At 42.8% G+C, this 18,086-nt stretch overlaps 1 protein-coding gene across 1 annotated transcript in view; it reads right to left on the reverse strand.

Annotated features, from left to right (window-relative positions):
- Nucleotides 1-18,086, reverse strand: part of PER2 (period circadian regulator 2) — a 161,992-nt gene that overhangs the window by 115,494 nt on the left and 28,412 nt on the right. The window contains exon 2 of the mRNA XM_069727814.1: nt 14,659-15,324. Within this exon, the coding sequence (XP_069583915.1) occupies nt 14,659-15,278 (620 nt within the window). The 5' untranslated portion in view covers nt 15,279-15,324. The remainder of the gene's footprint in view (nt 1-14,658; nt 15,325-18,086) is intronic.

Here is an 18,086-nt window from a genome sequence, read left to right on the forward strand (position 1 = left end):
GTTATTTCAGCATTTTTCACCACCCATTCATTTCCATGGGTGAAAAACACTGAAAGAAGTGACGTGCTCCCTTGTGCAATAAACCATGCAAAGCACAAAATACTGATGACAAAAAAGGGATGCAATCGCCTGAGATGACGCCGTGGTCACAAAGGTCCTTCGCGCAAAGCATCCCTGGGAACGGAACGTACGCTGAGGAGATCGGGGGCCGTCGGAAGGTGAGAATAACCATATTTTTTTTTATTATTTTTAACATTCTATCTTTTACTATTGATGCTGCATAGATTCTTGTGCATATGAGGTTCTTCTTTACCTCTCTCATCAAGACTCTTCTCCCACGATTGCTCAGTTTGGCTGGACGACCAGGTCTAGGAAGACTTCTGGTGGTCCCAAACTTCTTCCATTTAACACCTTCATGACCCCAGCTTTTTTCGGTTTTGGGTTTTCGTTTTTTGCTCCCCTTCTTCCCAGAACCAAAATTTGTTTTATTTTTCCATCAATATGGCCATGTGAGGGCTTGTTTTTTGCGAGACGAGCTGTACTTTTGAATGACATCATTGGTTTTACCATGTCGTGTACTCGACAATGGGGAAAAAAATTCCAAGTGCGGTGAAATTGCTATCTCACGCTTGTTTTTTGTTTGGCTTTTTTTGCTAGGTTTACTAAATGCTAAAACTGACCTGCCATTTTGATTCTCCAGGTCATTACGAGTTCATAGACATCAAACATGTCTAGGTTATTTTTTATCTAGGAGGTGAAAAAAAAAATCCAAAGTTTGCTTAAAAAAATAAATAAATAAAATATTGCGCCATTTTCCAATATGCGTAGCGTCTCCACTTTTCGTGATCTGGGGTCAGGTGAGGGCTTATTTTTTGCATGCTGAGCTGATGTTTTTAATGATACCATATTGGTGCAGATATGTTCTTTTGATCGCCCATTATTGCATTTTAACCCCTTCATGACCCAGCCTATTTTGACCTTAAAGACCTTGCCGTTTTTTGCAATTCTGACCAGTGTCCCTTTATGAGGTAATAACTCAAGAACGCTTCAACGGATCCTAGCGGTTCTGAGATTGTTTTTTCGTGACATATTGGGCTTCATGTTAGTGGTAAATTTAGGTCAATAAATTCTGCGTTTATTTGTGATAAAAACGGAAATTTGGCGAAAATTTTGAAAATTTCGCAATTTTCACATTTTGAATTTTTATTCTGTTAAACCAGAGAGATATGTGACACAAAATAGTTAATAAATAACATTTCCCACATGTTTACTTTACATCAGCACAATTTTGGAAACAAAATTTTTTTTTGTTAGGAAGTTATAAGGGTTAAAATTTGACCAGCGATTTGTCATTTTTACAACGAAATTTACAAAACCATTTTTTTTAGGGACCACCTCACATTTGAAGTCAGTTTGAGGGGTCTATATGGCTGAAAATACCCAAAAGTGACACCATTCTAAAAACTGCACCCCTCAAGGTACTCAAAACCACATTCAAGAAGTTTATTAACCCTTCAGGTGCTTCACAGCAGCAGAAGCAACATGGAAGGAAAAAATGAACATTTAACTTTTTAGTCACAAAAATTATCTTTTAGCAACAATTTTTTTATTTTCCCAATGGTAAAAGGAGAAACTGAACCACGAAAGTTGTTGTCCAATTTGTCCTGAGTACGCTGATACCTCATATGTGGGGGTAAACCACTGTTTGGGCGCACGGCAGGGCTTGGAAGGGAAGGAGCGCCATTTGACTTTTTGAATCAAAAATTGGCTCCACTCTTTAGCGGACACCATGTCACGTTTGGAGAGCCCCCGTGTGCCTAAAAATTGGAGCTCCCCCACAAGTGACCCCATTTTGGAAACTAGACGCCCCAAGGAACTTATCTAGATGCATAGTGAGCACTTTGAACTCCCAGGTGCTTCACAAATTAATCCGTAAAAATGAAAAAGTACTTTTTTTTCACAAAAAAATTCTTTTAGCCTCAATTTTTTCATTTTCACATGGGCAACAGGATAAAATGGATCCTAAAATGTGTTGGGCAATTTCTCCTGAGTACACCAATACCTCACATGTGGGGGTAAACCACTGTTTGGGCACATGGTAAGGCTCGGAAGGGAAGGAGCGCCATTTGACTTTTTGAATGAAAAATTATTTCCATCGTTAGCGGACACCATGTCGCGTTTGGAGAGCTCCTGTGTGCCTAAACATTGGCGCTCCCCCACAAGTGACCCCATTTTGGAAACTAGACCCCCCCAAGGAACTTATTTAGATGCCTAGTGAGCACTTTAAACCCTCAGGTGCTTCACAAATTGATCTGTAAAAATGAAAAAGTACTTTTTTTTCACAAAAAAATTCTTTTCGCCTCAATTTTTTCATTTTCACATGGGCAGTAGGGTAAAATGGATCATAAAATTTGTTGGGCAATTTCTCCCGAGTACGTCGATACCTCATATGTGGGGGTAAACCACTGTTTGGGCACTCGGCAGGGCTCGGAAGGGAAGGCGCGCCATTTGACTTTTTGAATGGAAAATTAGCTCCAATTGTTAGCGGACACCATGTCGCGTTTGGAGAGCCCCTGTGTGCCTAAACATTGGAGATCCCCCACAAGTGACCCCATTTTGGAAACTAGACCCCCCAAGGAACTTATCTAGATGCATATTGAGCACTTTAAACCCCCAGGTGCTTCACAGAAGTTTATAACGCAGAGCCATGAAAATAAAAAATAATTTTTTCTTTCCTCAAAAATGATTTTTTAGCCTGGAATTTCCTATTTTGCCAAGGATAATAGGAGAAATTGGACCCCAAATATTGTTGTCCTGTTTGTCCAGAGTACGCAGATACCCAATATGTGGGGGTAAACCACTGTTTGGGCGCACGGCAGGGCTCGGAAGGGATGGCACGCCATTTGGCTTTTTAAATGGAAAATTAGCTCCAATCATTAGCGGACACCATGTCACGTTTGGAGAGCCCCTGTGTGCCTAAACATTGGAGATCCCCCAGAAATGACACCATTTTGGAAACTAGACCCCCAAAGGAACTAATCTAGATGTGTGGTGAGGACTTTGAACCCCCAAGTGCTTCACAGAAGTTTATAACGCAGAGCCATGAAAAAAAAAAAAAAATTATTTTCTCAAAAATGATCTTTTAGCCTGCAATTTTTTATTTTCCCAAGGGTAACAGGAGAAATTTGACCCCAAAAGTTGTTGTCCAGTTTCTCCTGAGTACGATGATACCCCATATGTGGGGGTAAATCACTGTTTGGGCACATGCCGGGGCTCGGAAGTGAAGTAGTGACGTTTTGAAATGCAGACTTTGATGGAATGCTCTGTGGGCGTCACGTTGCGTTTGCAGAGCCCCTGATGTGGCTTAACAGTAGAAACCCCCCACAAGTGACCCCATTTTGGAAACTAGACCCCCAAAGGAACTTATCTAGATGTGTGGTGAGCACTTTGAACCCCCAAGTGCTTCATAGAAGTTTATAATGCAGAGCCGTGAAAATAATAAATACGTTTTCTTTCCTCAAAAATAATTATTTAGCCCAGAATTTTTTATTTTCCCAAGGGTTACAGAAGAAATTGGACCCCAAAAGTTGTTGTCCAGTTTCTCCTGAGTACGCTGATACCCCATATGTGGGGGTAAACCACTGTTTGGGCACATGCCGAGGCTCGGAAGTGAAGTAGTGACGTTTTGAAATGCAGACTTTGATGGAATGCTCTGTGGGCGTCACGTTGCGTTTGCAGAGCCCCTGATGTGGCTTAACAGTAGAAACCCCCCACAAGTAACCGCATTTTGGAAACTAGACCCCGAAAGGAACTTATCTAGATGTGTGGTGAGCACTTTGAACCCCCAAGCGCTTCATAGAAGTTTATAATGCAGAGCCGTAAAAATAATAAATACGTTTTCTTTCCTCAAAAATTATGTTTTAGCAAGCATTTTTTTTGATTCACAAGGGTAACAGGAGAAATTGGACCCCAGTAATTGTTGCGCAGTTTGTCCTGAGTACACTGATACCCCATATGTGGGGGTAAACCACTGTTTGGGCACACGTCAGGGCTCGGAAGTGAGGGAGCACCATTTGACTTTTTGAATACGAGATTGGCTGGAATCAATGGTGGCGCCATGTTGCGTTTGGAGACCCCTGATGTGCCTAAACAGTGGTAACCCCTCAATTCTACCTCCAACACTAACCCCAACACACCCCTAACCCTAATCCCAACTGTAGCCATAACCCTAAACACAACCCTAACCGCAACACACCCCTAACCATAACCACAACCCTAATTCCAACCCTAACCCTAAGGCTATGTGCCCACGTTGCGGATTCGTGTGAGATATTTTCGCACCATTTTTGAAAAATCCGCCGGTAAAAGGCACTGCGTTTTTCCTGCGGATTTTCCGCGGATTTCCAGTGTTTTTTGTGCGGATTTCACCTGCGGATTCCTATTGAGGAACAGGTGTAAAACGCTGCGGAATCCGCACAAAGAATTGACATGCTGCGGAAAATACAACGCAACGTTTCCGCGCGGTATTTTCCGCACCATGGGCACAGCGGATTTGGTTATTCATATGTTTACATGGTACTGTAAACCTGATGGAACACTGCTGCGGATCCGCAGCCAAATCCGCACCGTGTGCACATAGCCTAATTCTGAAGGTATGTGCACACGCTGCGGAAAACGCTGCGGATCCGCAGCAGTTTCCCATGAGTTTACAATTCAATGTAAACCTACGGGAAACAAAAATCGCTGTGCCCATGCTGCGGAAAAACTGCACGGAAACGCAGCGGTTTACATTCCGCAAAATGTCACTTCTTTGTGCGGATTCCGCAGCGGTTTTACAACTGCTCAAATAGAAAATCGCAGTTGTAAAACCGCAGTGAAATGCGCAGAAAAACCGCGGTAAATCCGCCATAAATCCGCAGCGGTTTAGCACTGCGGATTTATCAAATCCGCAGCGGAAAAATCCGCAGAGGACCAGAATACGTGTGCACATACCGAAACCCTAGCCCTAACCCTACCCCTAACCCTAACCCTACCCCTAACCCTACTCCTACCCCTAACCCTACCCCTAACCCTACCCCTAACGATATTCTAACATTAGTGGAAAAAAAAAAATTTATTTATTTTTTTATTGTCCCTACCTATGGGGGTGACAAAGGGGGGGGGGGGGTCATTTATTATTTTTTTTATTTTGATCACTGAGATATAATCTATCTCAGTGATCAAAATGCACTTTGGAACGAATCTGCCGGCCGGCAGATTCGGCGCGCGCACTGCGCATGCGCCCGCCATTTTGGAAGATGGCGGCGCCCAGGGAGAAGACGGATGGGACCCCGGCTGGATCGGTAAGTATGATGGGATGGGGGGGGACCACGGGGGGGGGGGGGATCGGAGCACGGGGGGAGGGGAATCGGAGTGCGGGAGGGGTGGAACGGAGCACGGGGGGCGTGGAACGGAGCACGGGGGGGCTGGAATGGAGCACGGGGGGGTGGAACGGAGCACCGGGGGGGGGGGGAATCGGAGTGCAGGGGGGGTGATTGGAGCACGGGGGGAGCGGACAAGAGCACGGGGGGAGCGGAGCACTGGACGGAGGGGAGCCGGAGCAGTGTACCGGCCAGATCGGAGGGCTGGGGGGCGATCGGTGGGGTGGGGTGGGGGCACACTAGTATTTCCAGCCATGGCCGATGATATTGCAGCATCGGCCATGGCTGGATTGTAATATTTCACCCGTTATAATAGGTGAAATATTACAAATCGCTCTGATTGGCAGTTTCACTTTCAACAGCCAATCAGAGCGATCGTAGCCACGAGGGGGTGAAGCCACCCCCCCTGGGCTAAACTACCACTCCCCCTGTCCCTGCAGATCGGGTGAAATGGGAGTTAACCCTTTCACCCGATCTGCAGGGACGCGATCTTTCCATGACGCCGCATAGGCGTCATGGGTCGGAATGGCACCGACTTTCATGACGCCTACGTGGCGTCATGGGTCGGGAAGGGGTTAATGCAATGTCGTGGCGACCAAAAAAAATAATTTTGGCGGTTTTGTTTTTTATCGCTACGCCGTTGAGCGATCAGGTTTATCCTTTTTTAATTGATAGATCGGGCGATTCTGAACAATTTTTGTTTTATTTTGAATGGGGCTAAAAGGAGGCGATTTAAACTTTTTATTTTTTTCATATTTTTTTTTAAACTTTTTTAAATTTTGGCATGCTTCAATAGCGTCTATGGGAGGCTAGAAGCTTTCATAACTCGGTCGCATCTGCTACATAGAGGCGATGCTCAGATCGCCCCTATGTAGCAGAATTAGTGTATTGCTATGAGCGCCGACCACAGGGTGGAGCTCATAGCAATCTGGCATCAACAACCATAGAGGTCTGATGGGCGCATTTCCGGCTGCAAGCGCTTGTTAAATGTCACGGTCAGAGTTTGACAGCGGCATTTAACTATTCAAAACAGCTGTTCAAAACAGCTGACATGTCCCGGCTTTGATGCCGTCTCACCGCGGGAGCAGGGCAGAAAGGGGTTAAGGATTATGGAGGCCATTGTGCTCTTAGGAACCTTGAGTACTGCAGAAATTCTGTTGTAACCTTGGCCAGATCTGTGCCTTGCCACAATTCTGTCTCTGAGCTCCTTGGCCAGTTCCTTTGACCTCATGATTCTCATTTGGTCTGACATGCACTGTGAGTTGTGAGATCTCATATAGACAGGTGTGTGCCTTTCCAAATCAAGTCCTATCAGTTTAATTAGACACAGCTCTACTCCAATGAAGGAGTAGAACCATCACAAAGAGGATCACAAGGAAATGGACAGCATGTGACTTAAATATGAGTGTCTGAGCAAAGGGTCTGAATACTTATGACCATGTGATATTTCTGTTTTTATTTTTTAATAAATTCGCAAAAATATCTACATTTCTGTTTTTTTCAGTCAAGATGGTGTGCAGAGTGTATATTAATGAGAAAAAAAAATGAACTTTTTGAATTTACCAAATGGCTGCAATGAAACAAACAGTGAAAAATGTTAAGGGGTCTGAATTCTTTCCACACCCACTGTATAGGGGAACCTCATACTGTGTATAGGGGAGCTGTGAGACCACCATATTGTGTAAAAGGGAGCAGTAGGGACATTATACTGTGAATAGGGGAGCTGTTGATCCATTATACTGTGTATAGGGAAGCTCTGGGAGGCATTATACGGTGTATAGAGGAGCTGTAGCCCATAATGCTGTATAGGGGATATGTTGGATCTATAAGTGAGATCCTACTGTGTATGAGGGAACTCAGAGGACATTGTCAAAATGTTAAGTCCAGGAAATTCACCCTGCTGTACTGTTCGGTCAAAAGTGACCGTTTTTGAACTTTGATATTTTTTAAACAATTCATTATGCGGTTCTGAAACTTGTGGTTACTTTTATTTTCCTAATTTGAGGGGTTCTTTCTAAGGGTCCTTTTTTCTTTGTTTAGCTTTTGCGCCACATTTTTTTTTTTACACTTGTACTGTTCCCGGTCAAAAATGACCGAATAGCATTTTAGCTAATTTCAGCCATTTTTTGAGTAAAACAAAATGAGTTATAATTTCTTTTGAGACTACTTATGGCATCTACCGTATTTTCTGGCGTATAAGACGACTGGGCGTATAAGACGACCCCCAACTTTTCCATATAAAATATGGAATTTGGGATATGCATCTGACCGCTCATGTGACCGCGACATCATCGAAGGTCCTTCACTCAAAGCATTCTAAGGAACGGAGGGAGACGCTAGCAGCGCTGTAAGCCAGGGCCCGTCCGAGGGTGAGTATATCCATGTTTTTTATTTTTACTCTTTATTTTTTACATAATATGGATCCCAGGGCCTGAAGGAGAGTCTCCTCTCCTCCAGACCCTGGGAACCACACGCCGAAATGCAGGATCGCTCCCTGCACACGCGGTACCCGGCGTATAAGACGACCCCCGACTTTTGGGACAATTTTTAGGGGTCAAAAAGTCGTCTTATACGCCGGAAAATACGGTACTATTGTTTATGAAGTAAACAGTTGCTTTAGGTGCAGATTTACACATGCAAACCATAAAATTAGCTAAAATGCTATTCGGTCATTTTTGACCAGGAACAGTACAAGTGTAAAAAAAAAACATTGGCTTTCAGTACAGTTCTGTGCAAACAAGCCTGAGCTTCCACAAGGTATTCTCAGAAAAAGAGGTGTACATAGTTCCATGTTTTATTTCACTCAAGACACAACAGTGGTTTCTTATGTTCCAAAAAAAAAAATACAAGTAATACTTATGAGCACAAAGATGATACAATAAGCAATCGAGAAGATAGAAAGCCGGACATGATAATGGACTAGGCAGACATGTGTGTTATTGTTGTCCTGAATGTAAACAATAGAATTATGTGAAGACTTTCAGTAAAAAAAAACGGTTTATTTTTTTATTATTTTTACTATTTTTTTTTTTTCAAAATGTTTGCACGCAGTTAAATTTTATACTATAGTTAATTTTAGTTATAGTTCGTTATAGTTGTTATAGTAGTAGTAGTTGTTTGTTAGTTAGTTAAGCTCAAATTTGTAATTTATGTGCAGAATTCAATAAGCCCTTGTAACATTTATAAATACAAAATAAATAAAAAAAATTGAGTTTTTTACGTTTTTTTTTTTTTTTTTCTATAATGACCAACTATGCACACATACAAACTGTAAGCACAACGCCCAAGCCCATAATCCCACTAGGGGAGTGGGCAACACTTCATGTATCAATTATATCATATCTGGAGTACAGATATTAATCTGTCATCCAAGAAGTGGAAGAAGCATCACGCGAAACGCGCGTCGGGGTCACTGCGGTCACAGCACGCCACTGAGCAGAGCACTTTAGGAGACAGTACGGAGCAGGTAATATGTATGGGGGTCGGGACGCACCGCTCATGATACGTTAGCCGGTAGGCATTGATCAGGAGTATCACATATGCTATGGTTGTAGCTTTTAGTGATAGGAGAAATGGTGTGGGTCTGGTCAACATGGCTTCCAAATAGTTAATTGTGCAATGTATTTATAATGGATTCACCTGGCTCCAGTATTCGTATTCCCTGTTGACCGCAAGTGGGTTGTTTATGAGGCACCTTGTTTATGTCTATGTATGTTTAGTTTTATCTCATTGTCTAATAAAGGAATTTGATTTTTAATAAGAATGTATTTAGTGGCACTTCTTGGATGACAGATTAATATCTGTACTCCAGATATGATATAATATGCACACATACAGTATAATAATGCAACAGGTATTCCAAAAAGTTTTTTTTAAGTAGCTAAAACAGCATTTTATTAGGTCCGGTCAAAAATGACCGGTGCAGTACAAGTCTATAGTTGAAACTCACAGAACAGCAGGGTTAAGTATTATTGTTATAGGGGCACTCAGAGTACTGTGACCATCAAAGGTGCACATGGGGTATTATTACGGTACTTTCTAAGGACAAGTTGTTGGAAGGCACATGCACATCGCATTGATATTTTCTACTGGGGAATTTTACCATCTAGTGGGCACAAAGGAGGCATTCTAGCTATGTTAAGGGTACAATGGTGGGCATTATTATGTGGGTAGTAAGAGGAGTGCTGCTTATGTGCCAAACAGCAGGCGCAGTAATAGGGAGACATATGGCTGCAGGAGCTCAGTATTGGGGTATCAGCAGGATGAGGAGTTTGTGCATGTTGGGAATAGATGGTGATGGGGCTGGAATTGTGAGAAGACAAATGTGTCTTTGTTGTAATCTCTGCAGATGAGTTGTGGCTGGAAGAAGCTAACAGAGGCTAGGGATCAGCATGTGGAAACCAGACATTCATTGTACACTTAGAGGGGCACAATACAAAATAAGAGGACCAAGATCTTAAAAGACAACTGTGACAACAGCAGCTCTAATCCAGAAGTGGATCCACAATGCTTCCAAGATGATGCCAGGGACAGGACTTCTACCCTGGACAGGAGTGTTCCTCCATTGCCTTTTGAGAGTTTCCCGAATACGTAGTAGTGGATTAGGTGGAGACGCTCTATAGCTGCCAAACATTTCATCATGAAGCAGAACACAGGGCACCGGAACGAGCAAAATAGGGAATCAAGTTATATAAAGCAAGGACGCGCCTTACATGGCTAACCTATTTACACAGGTCTTCAGTCACCTGTACATTATGGTCTGGTTGCTATCCATTTTCTAATCTTCTATTATTCGAGGTTGTAAGTAAAGCTTTATCATTTCTGGCACAAATAACGGTGAGTAACTATAGACGGGAGCACATGGCCCATTTGCGCTCTTTTCTCTCCTGTTGACATAACAGGCTTCAGAGTCATTAGAAACATTAAACTCAGGGACAGAAAGCAACTCAGGTCTTAGATAAGAAACGTTCCCCATTAATCACTGCCAGCATAGAAACTACAGAGCAAAAATTGTCACAACTTCTCCCCTGAGGTTTTATCTAACAATGAAGATAAAACAGCCCTACATGTATGGACCAGTGCGTGGAAATTTACATGGCCGCACAAGAGTCCCCGTGCCTTTCAAAAAGGCACTAGTCACAGAGAAGTCCTCTTGTTAAAAGTGAAATGACAAAGAAAACCCTTAAAGAGAATCTGTCAGCAGGATTTGACACTCCATCATTTACTGTATGTGTCTTTCAAAGACCAGTCCAGCAATAACTTTACATGGCCGGTCCGTTCCTCCAGTACTGAGAAATCAGTGTTTGAATTGATATGCAAATGAGGCTGAAGGACTATGGTAGATCTGAAGCCTATGTCACTCCAGCTCTATTCCCCACCCAGCTCTGCCTCCTCCTTCTTGACTAACTTCCTCGATGCGGCGTGACTTCAGGCAAAGGAGCAGTCAGTCAATCAGGAGGCGGCGGCACTGGGCAAGGAATAGAGCTGGAGTGACAGAGACTTCAGATCTACCATAGCTCTTCAGCCTCTTTCAAAAAACAACTCAAGTATTGATTTCTCAGTACTGGTCGGAACGGACCGGCCATGTACAGGTTTTGCTGGACTTGTCTTTCAAAGAGATACATGTACATGTACATGCGCATATACAGTGGGGCAAAAAAGTATTTAGTCAGTCAGCAATAGTGCAAGTTCCACCACTTAAAAAGATGAGAGGCGTCTGTAATTTACATCATAGGTAGACCTCAACTATGGGAGACAAACTGAGAAAAAAAAATCCAGAAAATCACATTGTCTGTTTTTTTAACATTTTATTTGCATATTACGGTGGAAAATAAGTATTTGGTCAGAAACAAAATTTCATCTCAACACTTTGTAATATATCCTTTGTTGGCAATGACAGAGGTCAAACGTTTTCTGTAAGTCTTCACAAGGTTGCCACACACTGTTGTTGGTATGTTGGCCCATTCCTCCATGCAGATCTCCTCTAGAGCAGTGATGTTTTTGGCTTTTCGCTTGGCAACACGGACTTTCAACTCCCTCCAAAGGTTTTCTATAGGGTTGAGATCTGGAGACTGGCTAGGCCACTCCAGGACCTTGAAATACTTCTTACGAAGCCACTCCTTCGTTGCCCTGACGGTTTGCTTTGGATCATTGTCATGTTGAAAGACCCAGCCACGTTTCATCTTCAATGCCCTTGCTGATGGAAGGAGGTTTGCACTCAAAATCTCATGATACATGGCCCCATTCATTCTTTCATGTACCTGGATCAGTCGTCCTGGCCCCTTTGCAGAGAAACAGCCCCAAAGCATGATGTTTCCACCACCATGCTTTACAGTAGGTATGGTGTTTGATGGATGCAACTCAGTATTCTTTTTCCTCCAAACACGACAAGTTGTGTTTCTACCAAACAGTTCCAGTTTGGTTTCATCAGACCATAGGACATTCTCCCAAAACTCCTCTGGATCATCCAAATGCTCTCTAGCAAACTTCAGACGGGCCCGGACATGTACTGGCTTAAGCAGTGGGACACGTCTGGCACTGCAGGATCTGAGTCCATGGTGGCCTAGTGTGTTACTTATGGTAGGCCTTGTTACATTGGTCCCAGCTCTCTGCAGTTCATTCACTAGGTCCCCCCGCGTGGTTCTGGGATTTTTGCTCACCGTTCTTGTGATCATTCTGACCCCACGGGGTGGGATTTTCCGTGGAGCCCCAGATCGAGGGAGATTATCAGTGGTCTTGTATGTCTTTCATTTTCTAATTATTGCTCCCACTGTTGATTTCTTCACTCCAAGCTGGTTGGCTATTGCAGATTCAGTCTTCCCAGCCTGGTGCAGGGCTACAATTTTGTTTCTGGTGTCCTTTGACAGCTCATTGGTCTTCACCATAGTGGAGTTTGGAGTCAGACTGTTTGAGGGTGTGCACAGGTGTCTTTTTATACTGATAACAAGTTTAAACAGGTGCCATTACTACAGGTAATGAGTGGAGGAAAGAGGAGACTCTTAAAGAAGAAGTTACAGGTCTGTGAGAGCCAGAAATCTTGATTGTTTGTTTCTGACCAAATACTTATTTTCCACCATAATATGCAAATAAAATGTTAAAAAAAACAGATAATGTGATTTTCTGGATTTTTTTTTCTCAGTTTGTCTCCCATAGTTGAGGTCTACCTATGATGTAAATTACAGACGCCTCTCATCTTTTTAAGTGGTGGAACTTGCACTATTGCTGACTGACTAAATACTTTTTTGCCCCACTGTAAATTGTGTGGGGCGTAAAATCCTGCAGACAGATTCCCTTAAAAAGTACATGGCAATGGATTGCCACTGGGTGTTTTTTTTGTGCAAAATATTTGCTGCATTTTACAATTTCAGCAAAGTAGATGTGATTTTTTAAAAACACACTCTTATTTAACACTATGGAATTAGCATGTTGGGTTTTTTTTTTTACCCCCCACAAACTTCTATGGGGAGATTAAAAAAAAACCAGCGTGCACAGCGCAGATTGATATTGTATTGTAGACACTTGTAGGAAGCATGCATCCCCATGTATAGCGCTTGGCTCTGGGTCCATAGCTGACAGCCAGAGATTCTCAGGAAGCTTTTCACCAAGATGAGTCACTTTATACAGCGCTTGTATGCTTTTGTAATAAGGCACAAAAGAAAAAAAAGCCATTGAAAAAAAGCCTTTTATGTCCCATTTATATAACACCGCATTGACCTGCAGTTCCTGGCGCTGAAGTAGTTTACTGTGTTTAGCGTTTTCAGCTTTATGGTCAATATGTTAACAGTTCTGGGCAAGGACTTCAGCTTTCAGCAAATTAGGAACAATAGTAAAAAAGGTTCCAAACATGACAAGGACAGCACACAAAGGAAGACAATACCAAGTGCATCAGGGACATGTTATAATAAACAACAATTGGTGACAGAACTAAAGCCCCAATTTATCAAACAGTTTTTCCTGGGATTCTGGCATAAAATTGATTGAAGTGTTGCAAAACGCTTGTAGAAAATATTTTGGCATAGCAGTGCGCAGCTATCACTATATGACTGTGTAGTTTGTGAGCGATGACTGTTACAGACCTCTGCACCACCTCCATAACGGAAAGCAAGCGGCTGCAGAGAGAATACAACTTCATTTTCTCCCTGGAGCCGCAGTAACATAACAAAACAGGATTAAAATTCTATTTACTTGTAAATTACCATTTTATCCGCAGGCGAATATTGTTTTTCAAGGTGACAAGTGTGTGTAATCACAAATGCCTGTTCAAACCAAGTAAACCTTTAGCATGGCCAAACATGTAAGTGCACCTTCCCACCTACCTGATTTCCATCTATCGCAACCCTTCTCTGGCTCTACAAAGCCTGGAGCTGTCAATCAAAGATGAGGAGGGTGGAGAGAGCGAAAACAAGTAGGTAGGTAAGTGCACTGACCTTTTTGGCCACGTCATGGTGCACTGAGCGTGGTGCACTCTGCCTGGTTTTGAAGAAGAAAATTCTGCAGCTCTGACTAATAACGGAAGGTCGCTGCTTCGATATCCCGCGGTATAATGGGAAATGCAAGCAAATACAACAAAGTGGTGAAAGGAACAGTGCCGCAGGAAGCAAAGGTCTACATTTATGTTTGATCACTCTTATTGGTAATGCATTGGTTCATTGCTCAAGGCAGCACAGATTGACAAATCTGTCTGACCAAAAGCCAGACATCTCCCTAAAAGTCAAAGAAGTCTGAAGAGGAGATGGATTTTAAGGCACAGTCATTGACGTCTTATAGCCACTGATCTGGAAGTAGGGAGCCCAGAGAGAGTTGAAAATTTGACAATGACATCCACTTTGGAAGTGGTAAGCTTAGCAAAATATAACAGGTGTGTGTGAGCGAGCAACACATGAACGGTCCAAAAAATAAAGCATGAAGAGAGCGAAGACAGGAAAAAAAGCCAATTTTTAATTATATTTCAAAGACTGCACTACTTCTCACCTCTACAGTATTATGGAGATGCAATTTTAACAAGCAAATGGTAATGACACTTTTTTTTTTTTTAATTATGTCACATTTTGAACAACCCTTCACAAATTGTTAAATCAAGAAATGTTATTGATTTCCAATATTTGGGTGGATATTTTGTTTCTTTTATATCCCAGAAAATGAACTAAGGGTTTAGGTAAGTGTCCTAGCTTGGTAAGTGCTAGGTAACCTAGTTGAGTTGCCCCCCATTTTTAGGCTGGCTCTGCAACCCGTCTCCTACCTTTTTTTTGGTGTATGCTCCTTTCCATTTTCATCAGAATCCATTGGTTCGTTACGAAATTCATTACTGCTGGAGTCATTGTACGTTTCCATGTCCTCTTGTGAAGGCATGGCAGGATTTACAAAGTCTTCAATGGGATTATGCATCTCCTCATCTTCATTCTGGTGAGCCTTTGAGGTGCCACCTGGAAGAACTGTCCCAAATGTGCCATAGTGCTCCTGTATTACTAGGTCGCCAATGGGAAACGAGCTATAACGGCTATCTGACGTCTCGCCAACTTGAAGGCATCCTTTACTTGAATGACCTACACCCTCAGCCGATAATTTGTTTATTGACTCCATTAAAGGTGAACTCACAAAGTCACTGGACCCCTGCCTGCCACTCATTACATTTTGTGAAACTGGCGCCTGACGGTTCTTGTAATCCTGAAGGAACGCGTCTCCCTGAACATAAGACATGCTGGTACTACACACGCCTGTTGATACATGATGATGGCTGGAGAGAAAGTCTGTAGGCTTAGGGTGTACGCTTTCCGGTAAATGTGTCACCGATCCAACAGGGCCATCTTGACCTGGTAATGTGAGATCTTGCTTTTGTGAGTTATTATTCTGGATGAGCATTGCATTAAGTAAAAAGTTTCATCTCGCTTAGACAATGTAGAAAGACCTAAAGAAAAAAAAAAAAAAAAGAACATGAAAATGTTTATCAGATCCAAGCTACAACGAACATTTTTTGTAGGATACACATATGCAAAGTCTAGCAAACGATGAGCAACTCATACGATTATTAAACTGAGAATAACCAAGTATACAGCACATTAAAATGTCGATATGTTTCACCTAACTAATTATCAGTGGTTTTATTATTGTGAAGGTCACTGATGAACAGACTATTTCAACCGTAAAGATCTTTCGGTGGGAAAAGCTTAAAGAGAACCTGTCAGCAGGGTTGTGCAGCGTAACCTACAGACAGTGTCAGGTCGGCGCCGTTATACTGATTACAATGCTACCTCGATTGATGAAATCTGTCTTGTGGTTGTTGTTTAATCAAAATTGTGCTGGCGGCTGCACCTGTGCAGTAGCATCATTCGGATTGCTGACACAAATTAGCAGATTTTCCTCTACTAATTGGTCATTAATTTAAAAAAAAAATTTGAAACTGATGCATCAGCATGCACAACACACCTCGGCATAAGACCAATTTGATATATAGAAAGCCATGTCCCCCCAAACAAGGGCGCTTCTAAGTCTACATCTGTACAAAATGAAATGATAGTTACCCAAAACTATCCTCACCATCACAGCTTCTGCATAGAGAATCAGACCAGAAGATTTAGGCTGGGTGCACACGTTGCTGATTTTTCGGGGGTTTTTTTGCTATAAAAACGCATAAAAATTGCATACATATGCATCCCATCATTTAGAATGCATTCCGCAATTTTTGTGCACATGATGCGCTTTTTTCCACGAAAAAAACGCATTGTGGTAAAAAACGCAGCATATTCATTAATTTTGCGGATTTCCCACTACATCATTGCATTGGAAAATCCGCAAAAAAAAAAAAAAAGAGCAAAAAACGCATGTAGATTTCTTGCAGAAAATGTCCGCTTTTGCTCAGGAAATTTCTGCAAGAAATCCTGAACGTGTGCACTTAGCCTTAAGGTACCTTCACACTTAACAACTTAACAACGATATCGCTAGCGATCCGTGACGTTGCAGCGTCCTGGCTAGCGATATCGTTGTGTTTGACACGCAGCAGCGATCTGGATCCTGCTGTGACATCGTTGGTCGGAGCAGAAAGGCCAGAACTTTATTTCGTCGCTGGATCTCCCGCAGACATCGCTGAATTGGCGTGTGTGACGCCGATTCAGCGATGTCTTCACTGGTAACCAGGGTAAACATCGGGTTACTAAGCGCAGGGCCGCGCTTAGTAACCCGATGTTTACCCTGGTTACCAGTGTAAATGTAATAAAAAAAAAAACAAAACACTACATACTTACATTCCGGTGTCTGTCGCGTCCCCCGGCGTTCTGCTTCCCTGCACTGTGAGCGCCGGCTGGCCGTAAAGCACAGCGGTGCTCTGCTTTACGGCTGGCGCTTACACAGTGCAGGGAAGCAGAACGCCGGGGGACGCCCTGCGCTTAGTAACCCGATGTTTACCCTGGTTACCCGGGGACTTCAGCATCGTTGGTCGCTGGAGAGCTGTCTATGTGACAGCTCTCCAGCGACCACACAACGACGCTGCAGCGATCGGTATCGTTGTCTAGATCGCTGCAGCATCGCTAAATGTGACGGTACCTTTAGGCTTAAAATAAATGTGGATTTCTACAAAGTATGAATCAAAGTCCAATAAATACCCCCCGAGCCCGCGATAAACATCAGCGTCTTACTGTTCCAAATTCCAGGAAACGTTAACTACAGAAAAGCTTCTCTCTGAGCTCCTGGCTCCAGATGACCTGGAATATAACAGCTGTTGTGTAAGCGGTAGCAGGTAACCTACATCTGGGGCCAGCCATCGCTCCTCTCTAACAGCACAGACGTAGCGCCCCCTCCCACACAAACAGGTTATATAAAGCCTTCTCCTATCTAGGCTATGTGCCCATGTGACTGGAGCTCACTAATGCCAGATCCTTTCTAATCACACACATTCTCTCTGCAGGGACCCAGCAAGCCAAATTCTCAGGAGCCGGCCGCCCCATCAGACCCTGCAGAAAAGTCTCTTACCACACCTGTGTATGTCCAGGAATTCAAGTGCACTTCTAGGAGAAGAGAGAGCTCTGTACATACTGTACATAGAATCCCTTTAAAACTTCACTTTTAATGTTAACATATAAAACCCAGACCCAGTATTCAAAACTTGGTTAGATACCATATAAATAGAAAAATAATAGTCACCAAATTCAGTTACCTAGCAAAGTCCTAAATTAAACCTACTGCTCACACCTGCCTTGCTGTGGAGGTTGGTAGCACCCTAAGAAACGATTTTTTGGCGCCCTCACTCAACGCAGACTCTCCCTCTCTTCCCTACAGTATCCCTATCGATACAGGTGGAAAAACAATATAGCCGAGAACAGTGGTGAAAAAAATAGATACTAAATATTAATAGGCAGACCAATCTCTATTTAGGCCCTGAAAGGCACCTCCGGATAGCAAAATAACCATACCAACACAATGCACATAGTTCAGATATGCTGACAACTGATAATTTAATCCACAATCAGCTGACTATTCCTATTACGGACCCATCATGGACGGAGATATCCTAAATTATAGTGTCAATTTAAACAAAGTGTAATCACTCTTCGGATACATATCAAACAAATTCTATTCAGGGTCATAGATCAGCCAAAAAAAAAAAAAAAAAAAATTATTAATAAAAATAATGATAAAGACAACTTAGCATGTGTTGGTGTCACCCCGACGCTGTTT

This window comes from Ranitomeya imitator, chromosome 5 (genome assembly GCF_032444005.1).
Source record: "Ranitomeya imitator isolate aRanImi1 chromosome 5, aRanImi1.pri, whole genome shotgun sequence".
NCBI classification, from domain to species: domain Eukaryota; kingdom Metazoa; phylum Chordata; class Amphibia; order Anura; family Dendrobatidae; genus Ranitomeya; species Ranitomeya imitator.